Here is a 27,985-nt window from a genome sequence, read left to right on the forward strand (position 1 = left end):
GTTGCGACACTATTGAATTCTGGCTTTCGGTGTAGCGGACTTTTCTGGATATCTACGTTGCCGTGTAAAACAAATAATTCCCGCCTTCTTCACGTTTATTTTCAAAATAAAAGAGTTACACAACCCGTCCCAGTCCATTGAGTCGCTGTATTACGCGCGTTCACTACCATGTCAATATGGTACACACATCGTTGTTCGGAGGCGTCAAATGTAACTCATTGTCACTCGGATTGAACCTTTGAAATTTCAGGTTTAATTTCCGTTTTTATTTGACTTTCTGTTTCGTTAATTCTGAATCCTTGTACACGAACCACACAAGTACACAGACAGACATACAGAAATACACGTTTTAGTCATCGCTCGACGTTCAACGCATCTCCTTTCATTCTTAGTTACTATTATAGTATCATCATCCTGCGATTATCGTTAGTACCTTTTGTACTATAATTACTGTATCACGAGTTGCAAGATACGTGCAATTTTTCGACGATAAATAATAACCGATCATGTTCAAATAACTATGGTATCATTTTCTTTGCATAATATGCAGTCCTTCCTTAGTCCGTTCCTTATCACGTTCCGTGAACGTGAACCCAACAATACAAAGATATGTTTCAAATAGCATTCAGTATAGCGAAAACAACGTTTTCTCAACTTTAATTTCCAATCTCCAAAGTTCTAAAATATCTACTTTCTTATTTAGGATTTAGAACAGATTTGGGACAATTTTAAGGTAGTATTGATATTATAGGATCGATTTAAGCCAGCTTTAGGAAAGCTCCAGAACAGATTTAGAGCAGATTTAAGGCAGTTTTAAGGTTTTTTTAAAGCAGTTTAGGGTTACATTAGGGCAGTTTTAGGGTTGTTTTAGCATACATTTAGAGCAGTTTTAGGGTAGATTTGCGGCAGTTCTGGAATAGATTTATGACAGTTTTAGAATATATTTAAGACAGGGTAGATTTTCAGCAGTTTTAGGATATATTTAGGGCAGTTTAAAAAGTAATTTTTCTCAGACTAGCTTAAAAATGACAATATAGATGAGGTATAGAAGTCAATTTTACATTCATCAAATTTTTTGTTACCAGTAAATGGATCTCTTTACTCGTAAGGTTCTTAGCGAGAATCGAGTATTCTGTATACTTCATTTCTATTAAGACACGTTTTATGATTTCAAAGCCACGTGTACATTTAAATGATGATAATGGATTTTACCTATATTTAAGGCATTTTAATGAACGTTTTTAACAAGTCAACGTTTTAATATTTGTGGTAAACATTCAGAGTTATCATCTGTAGATAATTCTGGCAAGTAGTTTGAGCGAATGTCCATTATGTATAGTGGCGCTATTTTTACAGTCTCTGGAGCAATTGATTCGTGCCCGAATTGACACACTTCTTCATGGAAATAACGGTAAGAATTATCTGTACTGAATATATGCAATAACATATGTACTTTTTTGCATTATTTAGATGCTGCAGAATCTCCTGAACATTTCTGTATCAACAAAATAACTTTTTATCCCTAAATAGGCAAATTTACTTCCTGCTCATATATTTTCGTCACAGGGTGCGTAATGTACTTTTAATAAATCTTCGATTATCTTTATATTTATAACGATAAATAAACTCTTCTGGCATGGATTGATGCTGGATATTTCTTCGAATATTTTTCAACTGCCAAAATGTTTGTTACCTATTAAACTTTCCCGATTAAGGGGATTCAAGTACGGAAATATTTAATTATTGTCAAACCCATTCTACCAGATACAATGCTAAAGAAATGAAACAACCACGATGTATGGTAGTTTTATGTTTATTTCGTTATTAAAGGTTTTTTTTTTAGGCATTACAAATTATGACTAAGCGTAAACGGATATAACAATATTTTAAAACAGAATATTCATTTCACGTCTTGCTACTTCTTTAGTAACGCAATATTAATTTTAATACATAATTTTAATTCACTCTTCTATCTTTAAACCGTACAACATACCTTCATAGTACAACGCCATTTATATTCTATATTGTTAATGTATACTTTTTTTGGTAAGAAACTACGTCACTGATCACATCGAACTTGTTTCGTTAGTCTACGTATAACTAGTATCTTTGAAAATGATATTAACTAAACAATATATATATTTTCCTGCCTTATGTAATAAAGATACGTCTAATTACCTTAAAAATCTTTCAATGGAGTTACCTTCTAAAATAAATATGTCTGTAAAATTTTACAAATTACTTATACATACGTGAACATTTTGTAATTAACACAACGCGGTAAGGGAGAACGTGAAACGATAAAAATCCAAGGAGAAAGTAGTGAAAAGATGGTCAGAAGACCAGATTCGAAGTTTCAAATGAAACCGAAAGAAATTATTCATCTCAAACAAGCTTTATGTTAACAACAATATTTATTACATAATAACTGTACGATATAGTAATAACCTCTATGGATTTACAGTACACTGTAGCGCTAGGTCTTAATTATGTATAATATGCAATGGAATGGGTACACGTTGTTAAGACATTCACATTTCAAGCTGGAGGCGCTCACGATAGCGTTTTCAAATTGAATCGAATGCAATAATTGCTGGAGAACACATTCCATTATCTGCTGATGTTCGTATCGAGAATAATGCTGCAGCCGATGCATCCTTTCGGAAATATAAGACTTCGATTTTCTGTATCATATTTGTATCTATAATATATTTTATATTTATGCATATTTTTTAAGTCATGAAATTAGGAATAAATTCTCTCTATCGCTCCTACAGTGAACAGCGTAAGTTCTACGATAAAAAATGGACAGTTCCCGTGATTCGGTAAAAAAATGACAAATCAAATCGACCTTCCAGCACTGAATATTTCACCTGAGAGCCAGAACGACGCGTTCAAACGGCTAAAACGAGGTGTGCGCTTGAGATATTTTCTTACGTTTTCTTTTAATGTTAGGTTAAGTACGTTTAATTAAATGTATATCCTTTTCGATCGTTGTTTTATGCTGGCACAGTCTACTGATACCTCGATACGTGTATAATCTTTGTGTTGGACCCTTTCACAGTAGCAACGTCTTCACAAAGAGTTCGTTATCGTCGAGAGGCAAGGACCGTATCAGTTGAAAATTTGTCAACGAGTAATTTACGTGTTCACACGCGTTATTAAAAACAAAAATAATAATAATAACAACAACAAAACTAACCTGACATAACCTGTGTCACATGCTTCCTAGTGCTTTTGAAACTTCAATCGTTTCCCGGGATAGATGCGTGTTGCATGGCTCTAATGAGACCATTAAATTTCGTTTACAGTAATAGTGATAGTTATATAACAGCTGTAACAACAATGATATATAATATTTGTACAGTCGTTTGTACTACCAGTGTACAACAGCGTTTTGTATGTTATTATTTGTCGTTATAGCGTTTCATGCCGATCGAGGATCACAAATAGTTGGGAAGGTGATGCATTTAGGTGTAATTCAATATTAATTGCGAGCGTGGCGAACGTGTTTGATATAATTCAACATTTATTGGTTAGAGTCATGAATTGATTTCAATGTTCATAATGGACAGACGTAATCTGGAAACAGAGTCAGACAGGGTAAACGTTTGCATCGTGTACGAAATAAAATTGTAATTGTAAGATTCATAATTTTATAATTCAATGTTTAACATGTTTTTTTTTGGAACAATTTATATAAATAGCTTTGAATATTTGTAGATCCTTTTGTTTCTTCGATCATAAATTTTTCTATAATAATGATCGTGTCAGTGATATATATATATGTAAGTACCATGTTGCCGCAACGATTTAGTCGTTCATTGAAACCGTACACGTGCCGCTCGTGACAAATGATACAGCGATCAATGATAGCGTCAATCGGCGGATCTTTTCGTGTTACCGATTTACTTTCTCGCGCGCGTTGCATCCACGCGTGAACCGTACAATTCGTACGAATAGCGTCGAAATGAAAACACTGTCCACAAAACGGAAACGTGAAGTATTAAACGACGATCCAAAATAAAACGATTCGTTATCTTGCTGCGAGTGCATGCACGATGTACGTGTTTTAATGAAAATAAATGTGTCGCTTGTATATCTTTTATTAGAAGCCTCGAGTAAACAATGAAAGTAACGTACCATGGGGACTACAAGTCCGCACGGGAATATTCGATCGTGATCCACGAATAACGAACAACACATGGGCGTAAAACATTTAAGAACATTCAAATACAATATAATCTTTTATTTCTATGACCTGTTCGAAGAACGTAACAAGCAGCGTTAACTGTTAATCAGCGTTCGCTGTTTTAAAACTCTAACTCCTACGAAGATTGTGTAACCGTTCGTTCCTCTTTTCTTTTTTTTTTTTCTCGAAAACCTTGCACGCATCGAACTCTGGTATAGCGACATTAATAATAGCAACATTAATCTTTCCGAAGCGTACGACAAATAATCAAACGATTACAAATTACCAAACAAACGATGGACGATAACGAATATTGTCGCGTACGCAAGAAGGAACGTTTCTGGAAACAATAGAGACTGAATGGCGACAACATCGTTCGAATATTAAATGTCGAATTTAACACAAACAAATGTATTATATATATTTCTCAACGGAATTTACGTCTGCTCGTTTCGTATCAAATTCTGCGGATGCCGATTTTCTTTGATCGAAATTGTTTGAACGATCGCTTCTAAGTAGGTATTATTGAGAATGTGCTCGCTACTTGTAATGAGTGCTCTCTGTCTGCGGTAATAAATTTGGCTTGTGGCTCCTTTCTTTTTCTCTACCTATTCGGTGTAGCTATTGTAGCATCTCTAAACGTGACATCGCGAACGGCGACATCGATCGATTCTTCATACACCAGCGGCGCTACACACGAAAATCATTTCGAAAGCAATGAAAGGCACTATTCGGACGTTACATGGATACAGGTAGCGCCGATTAACAATTAGAAAATGATATGGTATACGGTATACGATTCCGTTGCCCGTATTTACAGTTACGTTGCTGTCGTACGCGCGAGCGCGCGCGCGCGACTACGGACTGGTGACTGCGCCGGATCACTGACACTTTTATGCGCTACTATATTATCAATTATTAAAATATGTGATACTAGTCAGCCGCACAGCGATACGGACAGTGACTTCTTCAGGCCGAGGCCTCGGATTATCTTTTTTAAAACTGTCTTTTCTTAAACCCCAGGCATTGTACTGCAAATTTGACGTACTCGTAACGAAGGTGAATAAATGGAAACGGGGAGGGACGTTAAGAGGTCTCTTGTTCAAATTATTGCGAAAAGAAATATTTCTGTTCCCTTTTATTTCGTATAAATATCTGCAGCTTCAATCTGGCTGTATAATTGAAACGATTATATATGCTCGGTTCTCGGAGCTTTGGTGTTGTTTCACAGGAGATATATTCGGATCGAAGGATTTTCACCTGAAAAAATCAATCTCCGGAGCACTGTGCGTTGGTGCAACCTTGAAATAGTTGATTCTACGTGAAAATGTTCGTTTGTAGACTAGTCTTTGCTCCGAAGTTTCGTAAGTTCGACAAGCTTATTAAACTGTTTAGAAATTATTATGCTATTTAGAAACGACGTTTCTGTACACTGGAAGACGCGCGACAAAGTTTCGGAGAAGAATTGAAATGATTGGAGAAAGAATGATTGTGGCCTTCGGTGGTTTTTACAAAAGAAAAATAGGAAATGCGTCGATGCTAATAAACAATATATATATATATATAAAGAAATGAGATGTTTTTAAAAACGGAAAAACTCTGGACGTCGTTCGTGTACACTATACTTGCGTAACTTAAGCGTACTAATGGAACAACGAAATGTCTTACTTGAAAAATGAACTTTTATTACCTCAAGATCGATTAAAAATTATGCTTAGTTCGTATTAAACGCAATTCTATTCTACCTTGTTACATTTCCGCTCGCGTTCAAACGAGATTTCGAACAAAAATAAAGGTTGCTTCGATCGGCCAACTTATCTTTCACATAGAATTAACTGTTCTCCGGTCGTTCCGCTACCATCGACGACTCTTTAATATACCTCTACGTCTACTCGCTACCAATCGGATATCGACGACGAAACATAAAAAAGAAACAAAGGAGGAGCGCACAATGACGATCGAAGTAGTGCCTAATGTTTAAGTGTTAATATGATTTGTTCGAGAAAAATTTAGCAGCCCGAACAATTACACGTCTAGATCCTCTAGAAGGTTCATGCTCGTTGTTAGTTCTTAACTAGAATTTCGTGAAAGCGTACGCTTTTCATTGCATACGAAAATACAAAATGATCGGTAGCCATCGAAAGACGGGTTTGAGAAGTAGATGCTGCGCCCGGTCACAGTGTCGTGTTTGTAACTGATGAGGTCGATTGTTTCTGAACCAATTTTTATTTCAACCTGTAAATATCTGTTTCACATCAGTCGGTACCGGACAGAAAATCAGATCATAGACAAACGTTTGTTCGAAGGAGAAACGATTACGTCCATTTCCCGCTTGTGCAAAGCAACTCTCGTGGGCTTCTCGATCGATATCGGGCTCACGACGCCTTCCTCTTAAACGGTTAAATCTCTCTTTAATCTCTCGTTAAAGTTTTCTTGTTTTTCTTTTTTTTGTTCTTTTTTAAGTACAATGCTGCCGTAAAGTACGTAACTCGGACATGCGCTACGGATACAATCGTTTATGATAATTGGTCCTGAAAAAATGATAGAACCAAACCTGGTTGAGTATAGTGTGATCCATGCATGTAACGGCGCTTCTGGAGCGCGCCGGGACGAAGCCCGGGTCCCGATCACGATCCCGCGCCGGGACGAGGATCTCGATCGCGGGACCCGGATAGGGGAATGGAATGTGATATATCTAAGAATCTGCGCTCTCTACGTATTCTACATTTACACACCTCTACTCTATGCACCTTATGTTATACGCGACGATCGATTTTCCCATACATCAACGAACGCGTTCTTCGACGGAACGTACGGATGCGTGTACCGCTTTGCCGGCTCGAACCACGTTTTACTGGTTGCATCGTGATACATCGAGCTATTTTTAGGTGAATCCGCTAATCATCGTACCCGGGGACTACCGCTAGTTAAATTCGCTTTCTATCAGTGTTTTCGTTAGTTTCGTCTACGCGACGACGTTCCGCGTCGCGTGTGTACACGCCTGTACACACCGCCGCTCGTACGTATGTGGACGTTTTCTCGGCCGCGATTACCCGTTTGTCAATTTCATCAGAGTCACTGTTTCAGGAAATAGACTTTATCGTTAATCAAATGAAATGTTTCGCCCGACAATGATGGACAAGTTGTAAACGATTCTTGTAATCTATTACAGTTTCGTATTCGGTTAACATCGCTCGTTGGACATGTGTTCGTAATTCCGTAAATGACCGCGTCAGACACCCGTTGAGGTTACAATTGTCTACGTACTTCTAAGCGAGTAGTGTATGCAACACCGTGGTTTTACAAATCTCCGTATCGTCTAAAGAAAATGATGTAATGGAAGGTTACAAGCTACGTTCGTTATGTACGTTTAGTGTCCGATAGATATTGAGTATTGTTTAGAAGCGATACAAGGACCGTGCATGCGTGCAATACACATATTTTAGCAAGTTCGCCCGGCAAAGACGTACACGCACGCGTTTTCTATTTTATTTCGGCTAGCTTATTATACTCTTTCTGGACCAGATTCTCAATCATTTGCTATACTCTCCGCACCGAGCTCTCGAACGATCCCTTCTGCGCGGCTGGAGAAGCGATACGAAGCTACAATGAAAAACGAAATTGGCGGCTTCGCGCCGACCGATGGAACCGAGCGCGATGGTACGTTTAAATTTTAGACTGCAACGTTCGACGCCATTCGCGAAAATAATTTCGAGCTCGCTCGTAATTTCTAAATAAAAACATCTATCGTTCTACCACAGTTACATGTACAGTCGAATGGAACGAAAAGAATGATCTTATCGTGGCTAGCGCACGTTACTTCGCGCGTCCGAAGAGCCCATGTTCCTCGAAATGCAGACTATTGAACGATCGATCTTACAATTGGTCAACGAGATGCTCGCCACGTTGAATTTCATGAAACATCGGCTTATCCCTAGGTCTGAAGTCATCGGTAACAGTCCGTAATTCGTTCGGGTCTTTGTAGTTCGTGTAACGCAACCAAATATACGGTGCACGGTGATCGATTCGCACGAAAATCTGGACGAAATCGGTGTCTTCGTTAGCTATACCTTATCCCCTACCAATATCGACTCGCGGAAATTTTTAACACAGAAAATATTTTTTAACACAGTTTGCGAACTGAATCGTTAAAAACGCGTCTTCAAATCTACGCGTTTATGAAAACAATCGATAGGCAAAATAGGAAATTCAGGAATATTTCTATTATTTTAGAATTATCAAAACAACTAAAAGTGACGTGACTTTTATTTTTTAATACAGACTCGAGTAATTTCGATTCTAAACGCAAATCAAGTCCACCGATCGTACAAACTTTAACGCGAACCGACAAAATTCCGTCCACGTTTCCGCGCGAACGGACCACCGTGCAATGGACTCGACTACGAGAATCTGGGAGCAATCGAAAAGGAAAGAGTTCTCAGGTGAACGTCCAACATCTTGTTCTATTCCACGCGTGTTCGCAAGACCGAACGAGCCGCAACGCGCGCGCAGGTTCGCGCGGCTACGCGTTCACTTGTACGATGAAAAGCTAAAACGATAAGCATCGTTACGTTCACGGCTAATCCTGGACCATTCTCGCTGGGATCGTTACTTCATTTTTTACAAGTAGTGTTATCGGCTAACGGTGTGTCGTTATCGGTACGTTAATATCGTAAATATATGATCGATTAAGGTATAGCTCGGTCGCGTGCAACATCTTTTTTTCCCTTTTCTTTTTCTCTGAACGCCGACGGGGGCGGGCGGGGTAGAGGAGTAAAACAGGACCGTTCGCCCGGAAACAGTTTTTCACCTAACGGCTACGATGAGATTAAGTACGAATGAACAATTACAATAGGTAATAAGTACACACGGCTATCGAGGACCGCGGCGGTCCTCCGAGAAATGTTCGATGGCGGTGATATTTACAGAGTATCTCTATGCGGTGATCGGTGAGAGGTGTGAGCGTGGGGGTGGCCGGAGGAGGGAGGGAGGGAAGGAAGGGTGGAGGGGGGGTGGAGGGGGAGGAATTAAGGGAAGGTAAACTGGAAAAAGCGTTAAGGCCCGTTTACATAGATTTCTTTTCATTCAATAACAATGCGTTTTCAAAGTGGTGTGTGTGTGTTCGTGTTCGTGTGTATGTGTGTGTGTGTGTGTGTTTGTGTGCGGATCGGCGTCGGTCGACATCAAGGACTGCCGGGAACGATTTGTTGTTATCGGTGCGTCTTCGGGCCGGAAGTGCTCCGGCATCCGAGGACCGTCGATAACCCGCGTAGTTTCCGTAATCCGGGACCAAGCGTCGTGCGTGAAAAGACGCTACTTTTATTGTACTGGCCGACCCGTTTCATCTGCCGTTTCATTTTTCCTTTCCCCTCAGTCGAATTCGAAGCTTCAAGGTCAACGATGCAATAAAATACAATAAACTTGTTATAGCAGTCGAGCTCAGTTAATACTGTACGAAGTCAGTTTCTCTAACAATCGATTCTTTATCTTTCTTCGAAGAATACATATAGTACAATAATATATATATATATACGTGTATTGTATATATAGATGTATGTATATGTATATATATATATATATTTTTATATGTATGTATATTCGATGCCATATACATGCATATATTGTATAATGCCTTGTAGATCTCGAGACGTTCGTCGTTCTGTCACAAGTGTAGCGTGAACGCGTCTTTTGTTGCTCTAATCCGTACGTTTGTTGCTCGCCGATTCCCAGGATACATCGAGAATCACCGTCGGATTCATCACTACTCTGACATTTTTTTGGTGAATATTTACAAAGTGCTGCCACCCTCCGATCCGAACAACTTTTCGACTTCTCGTCAGGTTTTTCTCGCTTCAGGAATACGTTTCGTCTAACGGTTCGCTTAATTACATTTGTCCGTTCGTGTTTTCTATTGCGGAGTGTACGCGTGCCTTTTACGAATAAATTCAATCAGGAAGGGAGGGGGGTACCTCGAACATGCTACGTTCAAGACGAGACACTCGAGAAGCTTCTTCGTTTTGAAAATACGAAAATGGATTTCTTTCTATGAGCGTCGTTCTTTTTAAATATATCTCTCGGTTTGTCAATATTTATTGATCATACTCTTTTTCAATTATACTACGTTAACAACGATAATAATGACGATAACGATTCAAATGATTCAAACAAGGTCGTTGGACTCTGCACTCCTTATTGTTTCTCTTCTCGGTAACATTTCGATAAATCATTGCAACCCTGCCCGGAGCAATAATATGATCAACGGATTAAAAATCACGGGAGACCGGAGGGTGTTGGCCTTTCCGCAAACGATCACCATACGTTTATCCCTCCATCCTCATCTATCCATTGTCGAAGAAGTAGGTCAACGAAAACGATAATGCGAGTTGTACAATCGGTAGGCCCGTTATGTTTGGAAAAAACAGTAACAGTATCTGTATATATATATAACACGCGGTAAATATATATATATATATATATAATATACATATATGTATGTATACGAATATGTTTACAGTTGCACGTACACGCGTATGTATATACTTGAAACGGAGGCGCGGCCTGAAGGGACAATCGAATGTTCGTAGATCGGTTAAGATCGTCTCGGCAGACAACGTTCGATTTCTCTTGACGATCCCGCGCCGATAGTCTCCCCGAGAGCTCTGTCGTCGAAACGGTTACGCCTGTCCCGTTTTGTCCTTCGGTGATCGTTTCGCACGCAAACCGCCGCATGTGCGCCGATCGATTGCGACACAAGCGCCGTTCGAAGAAACATGTAAACTACGAAATAATGCTTGCGGCGCTTGCTCGCGCAATCGTGCGACGCGGTTATAACAAAAACTTGTGCGGTGTCTGTCGAACGAGCCGTGAACCGCGCGGACACGCGGCGTCGTTCCTCTCCGATTCGCGCGGGAGGTGGTTTCGCAATTGCCCCCCCGGCCCCCCGGCCCCCCCCGGAGCAACGGATTCTGCCCGGCTCGTTTCGACCGACGGAGCTCCCTGTACAGGTAACGCATAGACTAAGGTCATTTTCCGTACGAAAATATCGCGATTCGAAAGCATTGTCCTTTTGCCGGGTTAACGAAGAACGGACCGTGAACGAAAAGGTGGACCGGGTACGAAACGAAAATTCGATCGGATACCAAACAGATCGGCCCCCGATCGTGAATAAGCTTGGCGCGTTCGATAAACGTGGAGAATCGCGGAGCGTCCTCGACCAGATTCCGTTACGGAACGGATCCGTTCGTTTGTCGTATCGTCGTCGTCGTCCTCGTCGTCCCTAATTAAAACGGTAACTCTGCACGAACACGACTATCGGCCTGTACAAATCGCGCGCTAACACAACTCGCCAAAACGAAACGACACGGTCTACTCACGCAGTTCAAGACACAATTCTACGTCGTATACATTATATATCTATATACGTCTGAATATACTATATACACGTCGTTATATATATATATATAGTATACGCATATGTATAAATATATAACTTTTATATCGGCTAATAGCAGTTAATTATAATTATAAACACCTTATCAAACGCGTTCTCCGGTTGAAAACGACGGAAAGGAAACGCCACTACTTTGGAGTACACCCAGCGAACCGTAAATGGAAGTCAGAGAAACACATGTTTTTCTTGCAATTATTCAATACTTCGTCGAGATACCTCGAAGAGGACGCATATTAGTTGTTTCTTCTTTGAATTCATTCCATATTACATCTACAGAGAAATATTATAATAGATATACATACGTATATACAAGACGCTACACTTGATGAGAACATATTGTTAATACTAAAATCTTCTTGCTGTTATTTATTGTTTATTTAATTAGTAATAGATTATTAATACCTACTAAGTGCCTATTTTCTTCTCTTTATTCGTATCTACTCGCTCTCTCTCTCTCTCTCACACTCGTTCTCTCCCACCCTATCATACGCACTTTCTCTCTCTCTCTTTCTCTCTCTCTCGTTCTAGCTCTCGCACTCTCTCTCTCTCTCTCTCTCGCTCTGTTTCTTTCTTGCGCTGTCTCTCGTATTTTCGTGCATGATTACTTCTGTGATTTAAACGACCATTTACTCGAAATGATCGTTGCATCCTTTTTCTATTATTTTCTCTCTCCATTTTTTTGTTCATTTTAATGTTAGTTCTTCTCTTTCGTTTCCATGTATTTTTTTTTTTTGTTCAGGGTAATGCTGTCTCGTCCGGTACATCGTCCATGAGTATCGTTGGGAAATATATATATATGTATTTTGTATATATAGTTTGTCGGTGGGGCGGGGCCGGGGAGGGCGAAAGCGAACGGAACGGAACGAAAACGAAAAGAGTTTGCTTCTGTACATTTGTCGTAACTGCTTAGAACCTTTGGTGTGCATTACCTTAACTGGACATTCTCAACGACCTTTTAGTCCTTCTTGTCGCCGTCTTCGGGGTCCTTAAGCGTATGCCATTGGGCAATAGGACGTCTGGGGCAAGCCATCATGTCGGACCAGTGTCTCAACTCTGTTCCGCTCGCGTTGTACCCCAAGACGACCTTCCCAATGGGTTCTGAGGTGCCGATACGATCGTAGTCGACTACCGTGACAACCAATTCAACTTTCTAAACGCGAAATCGCGCATTAATATATTGTCCCACAGGAAAATATATCGCCATACCTTCCGGATTATAATGACTGAGAGCAGCGGAGGTCGTCGTGCCAGACAGGCCAGAAATTCTGTCTCTGCCGATGCAGTTTCATACTATCGTGGCCTCTCTGACTCGACTGTCAAAGGTTTAAAAGTGAAAAGTACGTTCCAAGCGATAATAGTAAGATTATTAAGGGATCTCTTGTTCGAATTTACAGTCGTTAATCAGATAATTATTATAATAAATACTGCGGCAAATATTAATTATCACAGTTAACGCTGATTATTTTTGCAAATATATACATTGTAAAATGAAAAGAATAGAAATAAAATTTATGATGAAAGTGTACGAATTGTTCATTCTATGTAGCAAGAAAAATGTATGTGAAACAGTTTTACTTTGTTCTTATTTTTGGAAAAATTAGGTATAGTTCAGTTAGAGTCTGTGTGTAAGTTTGATAATTATTAACAGAAGAAATCATGTTTCTTATGTTAAACATGTGTCCATGTTTCTTCAACCTGAGAGCCTTTAATTGTTAGATTTGCAATAAGCGTAGTAATGTAAGTGTTTTACCTTTCATTGTTGTTTTATGGTTCCGTGGTTCTGATCCAAGATATATTGTGTGACAACAAAGAAGAATTTCATTTAACAATCGCTAAATCATTTCCTGATCCTCTTCAAAAATTACAATATGATACTTTAACAATGTAGAGTATTCTGTTCTGTTTTGTTGAATGTTTTTTTAATATAGATTTAACTAGATATTTTCTTTTGTTATTTTGATTAACTTTTTTACTTTGAAAGATAAATTAAATTGTTCTCTGTTGTATTAGTGGTAAGACTTACTGTATTCTTATGTACATGGTATTTATAATATTCGATTATCTCGAAATCACCGACAATGTTCCCATCGACTCTCATTTCACCGACGAATGTTATTCTTGATATTTAGTATATAAAAAGTATAGTCATTGCCATTGAACTACCTCGAAAAAAAAGAAAGAAAAGATGAAAGAAAGGAAGAGAGAATTTTAAAAAACTACAAAATCGTGAAGAAAAATGAATTGAATTTCCTTAGAGCATTAACAAATAATGTATCTTTATAATTCTATTTATAACTAATAAAATAGTTAATAATTCTTCCTCACAAGTACTATTAATATGTAATTTATAATAAACAACTAATTAACTTTAAGAAGCAATATATTTTGTACGGAAAAATATCAGCTTAAATTGCTTTACCTTTGCTAACATCGATATTTATGATGTCATTTATTATATTATTGTTGTCTCTGTATTACTACAATATTGTTGTCTCTATATTACTACATTATTTTTGTCTCTATATTTCTATATTATTTATAATTTCTATATTTCTCATATACGAAATGTCATAATAACATTTGTCAGTGAAACGAGAGTAGACGAAATATTTATTAATGATTCCATCGTGTTGATATATAAACAATGTCGGCGTCTCTGAAAGCGTGTCAATGAAGACATTGCAGGTGATTTCGAGGTAATCCTATAATAGTATAAGAAAAAAATCGCGGAAGCTTCAAAATTTCATAGTGAACTGCACTACTTTTTATAGAGATAATAAAACTAGATAAACTTAGGAAACATAAAGTTAAATATATTTATAGAAGTTGAAAAGTACGTGTACAATTCAAAATGATATTTAATTACTTGTATCTGAGTTTTCATCTAGAAAAGATACGTGAAGTCGAAGCAAAATGTACGGTTTCGTAGATAAAAATGCAATTAGTTAGCAGAAAGTAAGCGTAGCAAGGCAATGCCTCTGCAAGCAGTAGATAATTAGATAATAATTGAAATTCGTTGATCATGAAAAGCAGCATTTCTCAAAGTATGCAAAAATCGTAGTTAAAACGCTTGAAAAAATGCATGATTTATTAGCTTACGCGATTTCGTAGAGGAAATGCAAGTATGGCTAATATTAAAAGTCTTATAATCCGGAAGTATGGCATTTTTAAAAAAGTTTCATTTAAATTGTCAACCCTTCATGAGGTAAAATACGATTAGCAATGCGGATATGTACATAGCAATTCTTTACATCGAACAGGTTGCTATAGCAAAAAATATTCTATCTTACGCCTACTTCTGTTACCTCGTGAAGGGTTGATTTATAAATTACGCAAGGATCATCTGTATTTGCATATCGTACGAAAAATATAATTTCTACCATTCCGCCTATGCTTAATCAGTCTTTCGATTCAGTCTAATTTATTCAGTCCAATTATATTTGATAATTTCCTGTAATTGACTTTTCATCGATATACAACGATACGAGATGCTCGTTCGTAATCAAATATTGAAAAAGAACTACTTAAATACTTATTCTAGCAGGATACTGAACATAACAATAAATAAAAATATGGCAGTAGTAGTTTCTGTCTATGAAATCAATAGAAAAGAAACGTGCGTTGTCTAAATAATTGTTAGTAAAGAGGTGTGAGAGCATAGTTTAGCATTATATGTTATGTTACTGTTACCTGTGTGTCGACTGACTGTGTCAAACGAAAATAAGAAAAAAAACGTGGGGACAATAGGTGAAGGCTGAAGATTCGTACCTTTATCTGGTCGAAGGGTACATCAAATGTAAACGATTCGTTGTAATACGGATTAAGCGTGCACTTTTTGATGGTCGTCTTCTTCTTCTTCAATCTCTTTCCGTTCTGCATCAGAGCGATTTTCACGTACGGATCGGACAGACCGCCGACGTCCATTTTCTTCAGGTTCTTTGCCTCCAAGATGACCACTGTTATTCTACCAGCCGTGGGCACGTATCGGAGTGAGAAACAAATGTCACCCAATTTATTATCCTGTTGGCAACAAAATGATATAGCGTCAGTCGATGATACTTTCCGCGCAGTCTCTAATCAGGGACATTTAAAATCGTGTACATCGATTGCGAAACCACGCGATAATAACTCGTCGCCAACTTCGATCGTAACTCATTACAAATGGGCATAATTGTGACATCGATTATTTGAAGTTAATTTAGGTGCTCTATAATCTTGCGCTATAACTCGATCTAAGCTCACTATCAAAACTTCATTAATCCCCTATCTACTTCCCCGTAATTATATTCGTCGCGCACAAATTTGATATAGCTCGTGCCAAAAATCAATAATTCGCTATATACGAGAGAATGCCAGATTCCATCGCAAACGAACGAGTTTGCCGGAATAAAGGAGTTCAATGGTAATCTAATCGTATGGCATAATAAACGCGTTGCATTCGTTGAGATTTAATGCTTTATTCGACGCTAACCAACGAATTTACGCATCGGCTATCAAAAGCGTCGCGTTTAACGTCATGAATCATGGAAAACGTGCACAATGGAATAAGCACAGCACGAACAAACGAGTTCTTCAACGGCTATCTCTGCGTTGTTGATGATCGCAATTGGCGCGGCAAGCGCACATCCTGACACGTTGCGAGCGGTAAATAGAGCTTCGTAATTAATAACGCAATGAAGAGTGAATGGTAATTATATCTGCTTCATTCCAAATTGTAGCTGAATGCTTTGCATTAGCTAGGGTGTGTGCAATTAATTCGGCGCAGCAAATCTGTTTTGTTGATTTCTAAATAGTGTATCCCCTCAATAAATTACAATATATAATTACACAATTAATAAAATTGTAAACGTTTATTTACCTGACCACCCTCGCCTTCCACGCTCTGCAATTCCCTCCACTCCTCGATCGTTTGAGCCAAGTCGACTTGGCAGAGAGGAACCTTGACTTCACCGATTTGGTCGTGTTTCGAGAACCTGTCGAAGTCGAAAATCGCAAACACAAGCGTCTTGTTCATAGCATCTGCATATGGGACGCCCTAAAAGAATTAACGCATCGTTAATACCGTTGAATTGTGTTTCAACATTAAACATATCGAGCATTAAAAGCGAGTGACTTGTGTTGCTGTATAAAAAACAGTAAGACCGAGTATACTTGGATTTATTTCCATTCATATTATAGAACATTATAGAAGAAATTTATTACATTATTTTCTGTGTAAAAGTATTTTCAGTTGTTAAAATGTAACACGAACAGCCAGAGAATTTAACGTTCACACTGTCTGTTTAGGCTGAGACACTCATTTTCAGGTTTTTATCGCAAAATTAGAAATTCTTTAATTTCGAAATATCATAACTCGGTTCAACAAAATTGTACAACAATGAAAATTAGCGTATTTTAAAGAGCAAAGTCTCCTCTTTAATTTGTAATAATCATTGCTGAATTTGTCTGATCGAGGGAGGTCGTACATCGCAGGATAAGCAACTCCTATGCCGCGGACATGGTTTGTCTGCTCGCATTGTAAATTTCTTTATCATGTAATACCGTGCCACGAAGCGTAATTCATCGATTCGAAGCACGATGTAAAATTCGATAAAGTACTATCGCGAGATCTTTCGTAAATCGATCGCCGCGGAAAGTTACCTTGAATGTGAAAGTTTCGTTGAAGATTGGACTAAGCGTTTTCCTGTGCACTTTTGTTTCGAACTTCTTCTTCTTGTCCGGCAACAAGTATACTTTCACGTACGGATCAGATGTGCCGCCCATGTCCAAGGCTGGCAGTTCTTCAGCTTGTATCACTGTCACCGCCAGGCTGTTTGTGTTGAAATCGTATTCGAGCTGCAATTATTCCGAACAATTATTGCCGGAGCAACCGTAGGCCTTCGACGAGAATTCTAGCGTTACAGTTTACGTTTTTTTACGCAGACTTCCCGTTCGATCGATGCTCCGATAACATCTTTCGTACTATTGCTGGATTCAACTTTGTCCATTTAGTCTCTAGCGGTAAGTTAATAGTGTCTGGCACGTACGGGAAAGCGAAGACGGAAAAATGCAAAAATTCGTCGGTGAACTTTCTATCGAAGCGTGAAATGTAGACATCGATCCGACGAGTTTAAAAGTTCGACAGCTCTTTAAACTAATTTCGAAACTACTTCCCAAGTTTGTTACCATGACGAAAGGCTTCGCCCGAAGTGCCTTAAGTGCGTTGCGAATGTTGGATTGTTAAAAAGTAAAAGATCGGAAGCTTGTTCCGAATGTTAGAAATTAGAAACACTGCGGCGTTTGTTCGTTTAGACGTCGGACTATCCGGATGTATGGTGCAACACCCGTGGCTGTCACGATTGGTATCCTTTCGAAAGTAAGTTCAAGAAAAAGGAGAACTTTCCGTATCAACTAACTCGTTTTCTCTCGCGGTGGATCTTCGTAAACTGGAAACTCTATCGGCATACCTTGTACTGAAGCTTCCCCAGTTTAACTTCGCTCTGTTTACTTTCAGCTTCGTCCGGTTCCTCCGCGTTGTCGGTGAGCTCTTCCATATCCGGCTGGACCTTAACAGATCGAAGTGGATTCCACGAGTGTAGAATGTGCGTCTAACATCTACATAATGTCATGGAACACCGAAGACGTACCTTGTCTTTGTACGTGGTGCCCAACAGCTGCACGGACTTCAGATCCACCGCTCCCTTCAAACCTTTCTTCCCGTCCTTGCCACGTCTTTTGCGACAGCATCTTCTTATGCAGCAGAAGCAGATTCCGAGAACTAATACGCCTACGACTACTCAAGCGAAAAGAAAAGAGAAATCGATCGAATTAAAAATGGTGTGCGACCGAAGGAAGCCTGTTTTGTGTGGTACGCCCGATCGTAATGATATCCCTAAGACGATCGTCGGCGTTTCGCAATCTAACAAGCGCGATTCAGAAATGCGGAAACACTCGCTTCGAATTTTGTTTATTCTACGATCAGTATAATATGAAATGTATAAATCGTGGCGTTTGCATGTAAAATATGTGGGACACGGTCAATCGTTAACTCGGCGCAACTGGAACAGAGTAAGTTACATTCGTTACTGTGATCCGGCTGTGGAACAGTAGTCTGCGATGTCTGCATGTTCTGAAAGTGTAAAGTTTCGTTGTCGATTAGACGAGTAAACATAATGAACCCACGAGTGTTACGGTCGCTGGATTCTGTATCTTGTCGTTTCTTTGCACTGTTTTCATCGTCCAGAAATACTTTCTGCGCGCGTTCGGATCCATTCGCATCGAACATTTTCGATTATTTCGCGTTTGAATGTCATACGCGACCGTGCAGCTATTATTACGAGACTCCTTTGATATTTCGAGATCGAAATTCGCACGTTTCGGAAAATACGCTCGGCAAAGTTCATCGCGCGCATCAGTTTCTAAGAAACGTCTCATCGAAAGTTCATACTTAATTTCAAATCAACGATTTCATTAATCGAATGAAACGTTTGCCAATGAATCCAAACGTTGATCACGCCATTTCAAGTTAGTTTGTTCGGGCTAAGAAAATGTATTACGTTCGAAAAGAATCGGAGTATTAAATTTCATAAACGGTGTAGCTATCTAGATGCTACTCTATTCGTTGATAGCTGTTTTTCTAGGTTATAGTCGTGTATACCTATAAAAATGGTTACGAGGCCCCATGTCGGTATGCCCAATTCTTCTGCCAACTTCTTCTCGAGATCCACCACTTCGTCTTCGAAGGTTTTCTCGATGTTCTCGGTAATCACTTCGGCATCCGTGCCTGAAAGGTAATAAATCCGTATCAGAACAAAGCGCCCGCGAAGTTTCAAGTTACGCAAGGAATCTTAAATCGTTCATTTACCATCTTTCACTGTTATTTCTGTATTCAGCATCGTTTTCAACGTCGATTCGCCCTCCTCCGATGGAACTTCCGATACAATCTCCGTCATGGTCTCTTCTCCTCTCCTAGTGACAGGCATTTTCTGCACCGAAAAAAGATCAACGAACAAAAATTTAGTACGTTCGAAGATATTCCGGATCGCTTCGTCTCCTGTAATCGCTGCGAACAACGCGGCAATAATCCGCTAAACTTCTGAATCGCTCGCATTAATTTCGTCTGCCGTTGTCGCTTGTCACGCTATTGTTCCTTCCGTCCGTATACACGCAGCCGCCGAACAGACGTTTCATTGTAAGATCGCTAACGTGGCGTCCCGAGCGTTGTGGACAGTGCGAAACGGATTAACAAACATTAACCGACCTGCGATGCCGCAAATGTAATCTCTGATGCCATCGGGTCGATGCCCGTTAATTGTACACCGCGTTGCATCTGCGGTCTCGGCGATTCACCTTTTGCACTGTAACAACCGGCCGGCGATGATATTACAATACATAATCTACTAAACGCTCGTATTAATTATTCGACGAAATTATCGCGGGGAAACTTCGTCGCTCTGATTTCCAGCACACTATGCGAAGAAAAACATGGCTGCGTCGGGAGTTGTGAATCACTATTACTAATCTTGCGGTTTAAGGCAGTTGTGTTTCCTCCTACTTAGAACCTAACAATCTAGCTTGATCATTGTTGTATTCACTGATTTCATCAATCGATTTCGTGAATCTCAAGGGTAGCGTCCTGGCATAGTTTAAAAAATGTCAAACCGATCGTTTTCAAATTCGTTCGTGATTTCAAATTTTCACCCACGAGTGTCTCTATTCAGAGCTTTGCAAGGCCCATATACCGGTCTTTTATTGTCCATTGTTTTCATTAATAATTTAAGCGAAGTTCTCCGACTCTGCGAAGTCCACTTCCGTGCTGACATTATAAAAGAATGCTCTCGGAATTTAGATTGGCTTAATATCACCAAATGTCACGAGGTCCAAAAGATTATTAAAGATATTATCAAGTACAAAGAAGTGTTGGTCAACGTAGTTATAAAAGAAACCGTAGCTACTACACGTTAGATCAAAATCTCTCTAAAAACCTCGCTGCCGAGCTGACATAATAAATGAAACTGGAATTGAAAAGACAAATTTTATCATACTAATTAGTCAACTAGACGTTCCGCGGATTTCGATAAAATCTGATTTGCATCTCATCGAGTTTCCCCGCGAGTAGCGTTTGTCGCCTAACAAGCTTAATCAAATTCACGTGTAAATAACAGCGCTTAGAGCCGAAGGACTCCGGGCTCGCCAGTGGAAAGTTTTATTTCCTCGGAGGGAAACTTTCTCTCGTCGATGCGAGCACCTCGCGCGCTGCGGTACTCGAGCATAGGTAATAAAGTTGACAATTGCCAGCGGCTGGATTCGCGCACGCGTTATTTTCGTCGCATTACCGTGACATTTACCTCGGCGTTCTCTTTATTGTTTCCGTTATTCCGTTATAGTCTGCCGTGGTCGTCGTTTTGATCAATCTTGTTACCGTCGCGTGTGGACACTGATTGTTTACAATCAACACCGTATTGTAAAGAACGACAGGGTTATTTTTCAATCAGCCAACGTCGTAACGATGCCTGCAACCCGCCGGCGAACGTATCGGATCGGTATTGTGCCGAAAAAGAAACGCGGAACGCGACGTATGAACGAGCACTGGATGGAAACATTGTGCAATCAAGAGCATGTTTCCGGATTCATAGATTACGTCCGCATGCATATCATAGCGATTGCAAGTTGCAGCAACTCGTGCACGATTTAAATAGTCGTTATGGCCGGAGCGCGATCGCCGTATTATCTGGTGGAATAGAAATACCGAGAATTAAAAAATAATTCATTCTGCGAATACGATTTGAAGCAGTTGCGAAAAATGACGGACGCAAGGAGTGTCGTGCTAATGTATCGCAAGAAGAAAACAAATAACGAAAAGGAGACATAGCAGTAATACTAACTTTAACAGTAATAATTGTATTACTCGTTTATTTTATTAAATAATGTTATGGGTTCTCTTAAATAAGGCAACCGCACACTGAGACGCGTATCGAACCGCGATAAAATCTTTGAACTTTAATGAATCGCTTGTAAAGATCGCAAGAACCGCGATTCCATAGCACAGTCCAATATTCTTGAACAATAATTTCATTCGAACGAGCTTCTTTCTGTTCGTTCGTCGGGGCGGTTAAGTAAGAGAACAATGACCAGACCGTCGCCATCGCTTTTTTTTTTTTTTGTTCAGCAATTTTATCTATTGCGATGAGCTCCCTCTCGGCCGAATAGGTTTAACTTATAATTAGTTGAAAAATCGATGTCGACGCTGATAAAACGAGCCACTCCAGAATCCAGAGCCGACTTAAACGCATTTCCCCAGGCGATCGTTATCTCTTATAATTTAATATCACCTTTCAACGTAAAAGCTGCTTTCGCATATACGTGGCGCCTATGCTTCAGATTCAATAACTGTGGTATTAAGATCGTGTCTAGATAATTATTAATGGAAAATGTGGTTTCACGCTTTGATGGAAGCGTTCGCAACAATGATGCGAGTAGAAAGTGTGAAGAATTAATCGACGTTACAATCGTACGAGATCGTTTCTATATAATAATCTCTTCGTCAATTAGCAACTTCGATCGTGAGTGATTCAAGCTCAATAGTTCGCTATAGATGTAAAAATTAGAAGAAATCATTTTCGTAAAAAAGAGCTTTTTAATCGGTATAATTCTATACTAAGTGATATCAATTTTTCGACGGTAATTTCGGCTATGGGAAATTTTCTGTTTTCGCGTGATTCTTAACCTCTTAGGCACGGCTGAATTTCGCGCGAATAAAGTTTTTCGTAACTAAATCACCATTTTTTCTTAATATACATTTTTTCCATATATCTATATACAATATTAATGACATATATTCTTTTTTTAGTGTATTGTACATACACACTTTCACTGTGATCGTTTACTTTAATAATTAATAAAATAATTGAGTCAAGCACGAAACATTCACGTAAGCCAGTATAGCGGCGCGTCGTGCATAAGAGGTTAAAACACGGCTGTAGACGTTCTCTATTCGCGAACAGCAAAATTCGTGTACCAAGCGCTGTGCGCCGAGTTCGCCGCGAGTCACCGGTTACTCGTAAAAGTGTCCGCATTGCCGGTGAACGGAGTCCGCGATTAGTTCGCGAACTGCTCGCAAACACCGATGTCGATCCGTCATATAACGTAACGTAGGTCTAATTAATAGATAGCTGGTAGAGAATAAGACAGATATGTGCTTCGCCAATCAAACACGCGATCGTAGAATCTTCCCTATTGTTGCCTGTAACAAGGGAGTTCAGCAACAGGTGGGACAAAGTTTAAGGGATAATTTTCCATAACAATGTAAGACGAGAATCAAGAGCGGGATACTGTTGATACGTTCTCGCGATTGAAACTACGATCCAGTACGAAAAGGAAACGTTCTTCTATACACTGTAATTTACAAACAGAATTTACCTGCATTTACCTACCGCATTTCCGTTTTAATTAGGCGTTCGGTGAATTGTAAACTTTTGCAGAGGTTTCGAGAAAGTACAATAAAATCATAATAATTACGGAAGAGACGTGTACAAGCTTCTAATTAATTTAAAACACAGAGCTACGGCGAACAAATGACATTATCTCTACAGAATGTTATTATAAAGTTTCATTGGATTTAAGTATCGAATTCTATAAAATAAAGAAGATGTAATTATGAAATAATAATAAAAATGCTTATGATTATTTTGAAACACAAAATTAAATGAAAAAGTCGAATCATTTGTAGGAAGTATTGTTATAAAGTTTTATCAAATGTTAAATCTTTTCAAATCATTGAGACGTGATTGCAAAGTGACAATAAAAATAGAATAGTGAAAACAAAGTGATAAAGATCGCTTTTTCAAATTATGGCGAGGCGAATGATAATAGTGTCGAATACTTTAATCCTTTATAGCATTGAAACTCGCTGCATCCGCCAAAGGCGCGGTTGGAGACGAATTAGTCTACGTTGTGTGCAGACCGTGAACATTCAATTTGGGAATAATCGCAGTGTTCAATGAAATTTAGTGGACTGTGTGTTCGATTATCTTGGAGCACCGAGCGTGCTTCACAGTCTGAACAGAATGTGGCCTTTACTTGAATATCCTCTATAATCACGAAGAAATGTCTAGTCAAAGCTTAAATCGATACAACTGTACGCTTATAGATACTGTCCAATGATATTAACCATAGTGTCTTGGTCCCTCCGTCTATAGCGCCCTGCCATTGTCGCGTTTCTTCAGTCGCGATTGAAACACTTTCCAAGTCCTGTTCGAGACAATTTCTTTTTATAATGCGATATAGCTCGCTTAAAAATAATCCTTGCTTCACGGCTCAATACCGTCCATTACTTAAGCTTGCTATATCTTTCTCAACATGGCGACCCCCGTCTTAGAACAGACAAATTAATCAGAAAATTGACTCGAAGAAATTGCAATATTACCTCTTTATAATTTTCAATCGCGTTATATTTTAACTTTTCATTACTTGTATAATTATTTCGTTTACTCTATAACATAAAGTAAATACTATAAAATAATAAATCATATATAAATAAGTAAACAAAAATGATGTGACAGCAAAATAATAATTCTATTAAAATTGAGAAAATTAAACGACAATTACTGTGCGATCCCAAAGTAATTAAAAGTAGGCGTGAAGAAACATATGTCGATTCTCGTCGTTAACTATACTGTTCCGTATCAATTATATTTGTTCTTTTTCTCTTTTAAATATCAGTAAGCAATTTAGAGCGATATCGTAAATCGTGTTTAATGAAAACGTTATAAAGTTAAGTCACCGTATTTCCGGTTAATGGTCACTTCATGCGCCTTATACTTAAAGGGTTATAGCTTTAAATAAACAGATGAAGTTATTTCAGGCTAATTCTAAGTATCGCGTGTAGACACACCATAAACTATGTACAGGCTCGTTACATGTGCTAATTGTCATCGAGATAACAACGCAGCGTAAACATTTTTACTGTTCGAAGCAAGAACGATTTAACTTGTTAAACCCTTTGACGCGATGTTTACTGCAGAATCAGTGAATACGTGATTGCTCGCAACGCTGAATAAGCTACAAGTTAATGCGACGAATTAATCGAATTAGTCAAAAGTGTTTGATTTCACATCGACGATCGTAATTTCATCGAGCGAATTTTCCCATCGTTGAAGAAATTAGAAGATTATTCTTCGTTAGGAGATTGTTCTCCGCTTTTATTAAACAAGATAATGGAAAGTGGAATCAAGAGCTATTTTTGGCAGGAATAAAATCGCATGGGCGATGGGTTATTTTAATTTTGACCTCCTTTGCCTGCTACGAATAGGACGTGACATTTTACGCTAATTTTTAAAATCTATCGGTTAACACAAATTTTAATATAATATGTCATAATAAGTTAATTTATTTCGATCTCTGTTTCGACATGGATATGCTATGCACGAGATGTTCCCTGAAAACGGGCGTCGTCGAATATAAGAAATAATGCGAGTCTGTTAAAATTTGGAGTAATTAAATACGTGGCCCGATTTTGAAATACCTTTTCTCGCCCGTTTTAATTCAATTTCTGCTAGATAAACGCCACGCCTACGCGCACAGCAGAAAATAAGAATGTGTTGATGACAACGTTGGATCCGATTGAAGCAATCGATAATTAATCGCTTAATTCTTAGTAATCGCAACGGTCCCGACAGCTCGTGCGAGAAGATAAATGTCTGCTATATTAAGTTGTTTGAAAATCAGGAACAACGCAAAGGTATCGAGAAGATTCTCCCATCGGGGAACGTTAATTACATTCATAACCAAGCATCATCCTGACTTATTTAAATCAACGGTTGCTTCGATTCTCTCAGATAACGATCATTTCTCTATCGACTGACCTCGATATCGTCAGAGCCATTCTTGGCTAGATGACTGGCCAGAGTACGCAAAGCCTCTCGAACAAATGGACCCTTTCTTGTACTCACCAATTTTTGTTTATAATACTTCAGCCGTACAATTCCTTGCACCGTTTATTCTCCCTGCGCTTGTATCAAATCGTCCCATAGGTTCGTGCCGCTGTACGTTTATAATTCTCGCGTTACAGCAATGCAAGGTATTGGGTGACTAAACTTTTATGCTTCGGTTTTGTATGTAGAAAGCATTTAACAGGCACTGGCGGTTAAATTACTGTATACAAAATTTGTATTCAATAGCCGATAATATAATAAGTGAAATGCGTGTCTATTTTCGTCACCTCTTTCGATCACATATTTAGTTGGCAATGAGAGGGTGCCTACATTTTCTCGTAAGCTTTATAGATAATATTAAAACATCATTTCATGCAATACAAAAATAAACGGCACGAACTTACGAGGTAACTTAATGTTAATCCATTAACATAGTCTTTATAGGAACAATGTATTCAGAAATTAAGACAATACAATTGTCAAAGAGATGAAATTTCAAAATGTTCCTAAAATAGAATGGAGATCGGTAAAACTTGAAAACGCTGCGTTAAAATCATTGATATTATATTTAGATAAATTGCTGCATGAATATTGGAATGCGCATATGAAAATTCATAAGGTACGAGAATTGGTTCTAAATAACACGAACGTGTAATTGAAATATCGAAGCCCGTGATCCAAATACCAACGCATCGATTCATTGAAACATTCGCCGAACGATCGAACAATAAAGGAAATATTTAAAAAAAAAAGCAGCAACGACAGAACCGAAGGGAACTACAAAATATGGCAAGTGTACAGCGTGAACGCGTACACAGATAAATGTTCTTGCTCGCCGCCCACGTATCTAAAATAAAACAGGATTCTGGATGTTTAAACGCGGTATATGCTGTCACATGGGAGACAATAACGCAGGGAAATCGTTAACTGAAAGATTAAACTCTCCTTGAAACAATGGGCATCGTGTCCAGAACGGGAATAAACTTGAAAATATAACACGCTGGACAGTCGAGAATAAAATAGTAGGGAGGGACGGACGTCGATAAACAAACGGACAAATTCGCAGATCGAAAGCCGATGGACGTCTCCGCCGAGAAGAGAACGTGGATCGGAAATTCTCGGCGGAGAAAGCTCGCCGAGTGGTTTCGTTCGATCGTGAATTGCACTCAGGGGGGGGGGGGGGGGGGGCGAAAAGCGTGTCAGTAAATTCAGCGGAGTGATAAGAAAAGAGGGTTAGCCCGGTGAAAAGAATATTCCATCGGCATCTATTCAGGGGAGTTATTCGGGAGGGGAACGTAAGCGGGCCAGTATCGCCGCGAACCCTAAAGAAAATCGGGATCATAATATTTCACGCAGAGAACGCCGGGAAGGGATCGATTGACTCGCACGCGTTTCGGGAGACATGTTTCGGACGGCTTTGGTCAATCGAGCTACTGCAACGACCGGAGGAATGGAATTAGAGCGACACGAAGGATCAACATTCGGCAAACAAGTCGTCTGTTCAACCAGCCGTGACACAAACGAAAGAGACGGAGGCGTAAACGCTGACTCGTCACGAAGGAAATCGTCCCGCAGCGTTCAAAGGGAGAAACGTTCCCGTTTAGCACGATTGACGACCCGCGAAGATCTCGGCAAGTTTCCGACTAATTTGCGGCCGAATGAAGGGAGATGTCGAAGGGGGAGAGAAACTTCCCTCGGAACGCGCTGGCAAATGTCACAGAACGAGCCGCCGTTATATGCCGTTCGTGCGGGACAGTGGGACGACGAGATCGAAGATGAGATAAGATTTCGACGTAGCCCAAAAAGCGCGAGGCTATATTGGAAGCGGAAGGTCAGCGAAAGGAACCGAACGTTTCCCCACGAAATTCCCGAAAAGCGATTCCGTTCGCGTTCGTAACGATAAATCGTGTAAACCGTGGACAGGTTCGACGATGGTAGGATAACGGCGAATCGTCTTAAGAAAGCTTAGGAAACCGTAGAAGCTAGCCACGGATAGGAATTCGTTCCTTGGCTGCCACGAAAAACGAAACGAACGTGCAGTCGGAAGTGGAAATCGAGGGGGCGAATTGCGTCAAGTTCGAAAAGGGAAAGCTGAGGGTGCGAGGCAAGGGTTACGCGACGGAGGAAACGTTTACTCACGGTGGTTGTTAGTCGGCTGCCTGCTCAAGAAACGGGGGTTGGATTCCTCTCCTGGCTGGTTCCTCGCCGAACTGGCGTCAGGCGAGCCGAGTCGTTGCGAAAAACGGATAGAACAGTCGCTGCTCGAGGTAGGTAAAACACGGGCGGTCGCGTTTTACAAGCGCATCGTTATACGCCCTGCGACATCGACGACGACGTAGACGGTGGAAAATCTATCGGTGGCACGGTCTCTCGAGGTGGGACACGAGTGCGCCTGACCGCTGGCGGACACGAACATGGCCGATCCGACGAAAT

General features: G+C 39.6%; 1 protein-coding gene across 5 annotated transcripts; it reads right to left on the reverse strand.

Moving 5' to 3' along the window:
• Positions 1 to 1,812: 1,812 nt before the first annotated feature.
• On the reverse strand, positions 1,813 to 27,951 carry Syt1 (synaptotagmin 1). Of its 5 annotated transcripts, XR_013494916.1 has the most exons (11): positions 27,692 to 27,951; positions 19,486 to 19,606; positions 19,279 to 19,404; positions 18,269 to 18,414; positions 18,089 to 18,187; positions 17,283 to 17,477; positions 16,501 to 16,677; positions 15,411 to 15,662; positions 12,572 to 12,792; positions 3,213 to 3,334; positions 1,813 to 2,701 (listed from the first exon to the last, which is right to left on the reverse strand). XR_013494916.1 is itself a non-coding variant. In XM_078191937.1 (10 exons), exons 2-9 carry the CDS (start codon positions 19,601 to 19,603, stop codon positions 12,598 to 12,600), a joined length of 1,308 nt encoding a protein of 435 aa, XP_078048063.1. In that variant the 5' UTR covers positions 19,604 to 19,606; positions 27,692 to 27,951; the 3' UTR covers positions 9,165 to 9,578; positions 12,572 to 12,597. The 5 variants fall into 5 exon arrangements, 4 of the variants coding, with proteins under 4 accessions (XP_078048063.1, XP_078048062.1, XP_078048064.1 ...); XM_078191937.1 differs by lacking the exons at positions 1,813 to 2,701; positions 3,213 to 3,334 and adding an exon at positions 9,165 to 9,578; XM_078191936.1 differs by lacking the exons at positions 1,813 to 2,701; positions 3,213 to 3,334 and adding an exon at positions 9,165 to 11,912.
• Positions 27,952 to 27,985: the final 34 nt, after the last annotated feature.

Source organism: Augochlora pura, chromosome 10 (assembly GCF_028453695.1).
Source record: "Augochlora pura isolate Apur16 chromosome 10, APUR_v2.2.1, whole genome shotgun sequence".
Taxonomy (NCBI): Eukaryota; Metazoa; Arthropoda; class Insecta; order Hymenoptera; family Halictidae; genus Augochlora; species Augochlora pura.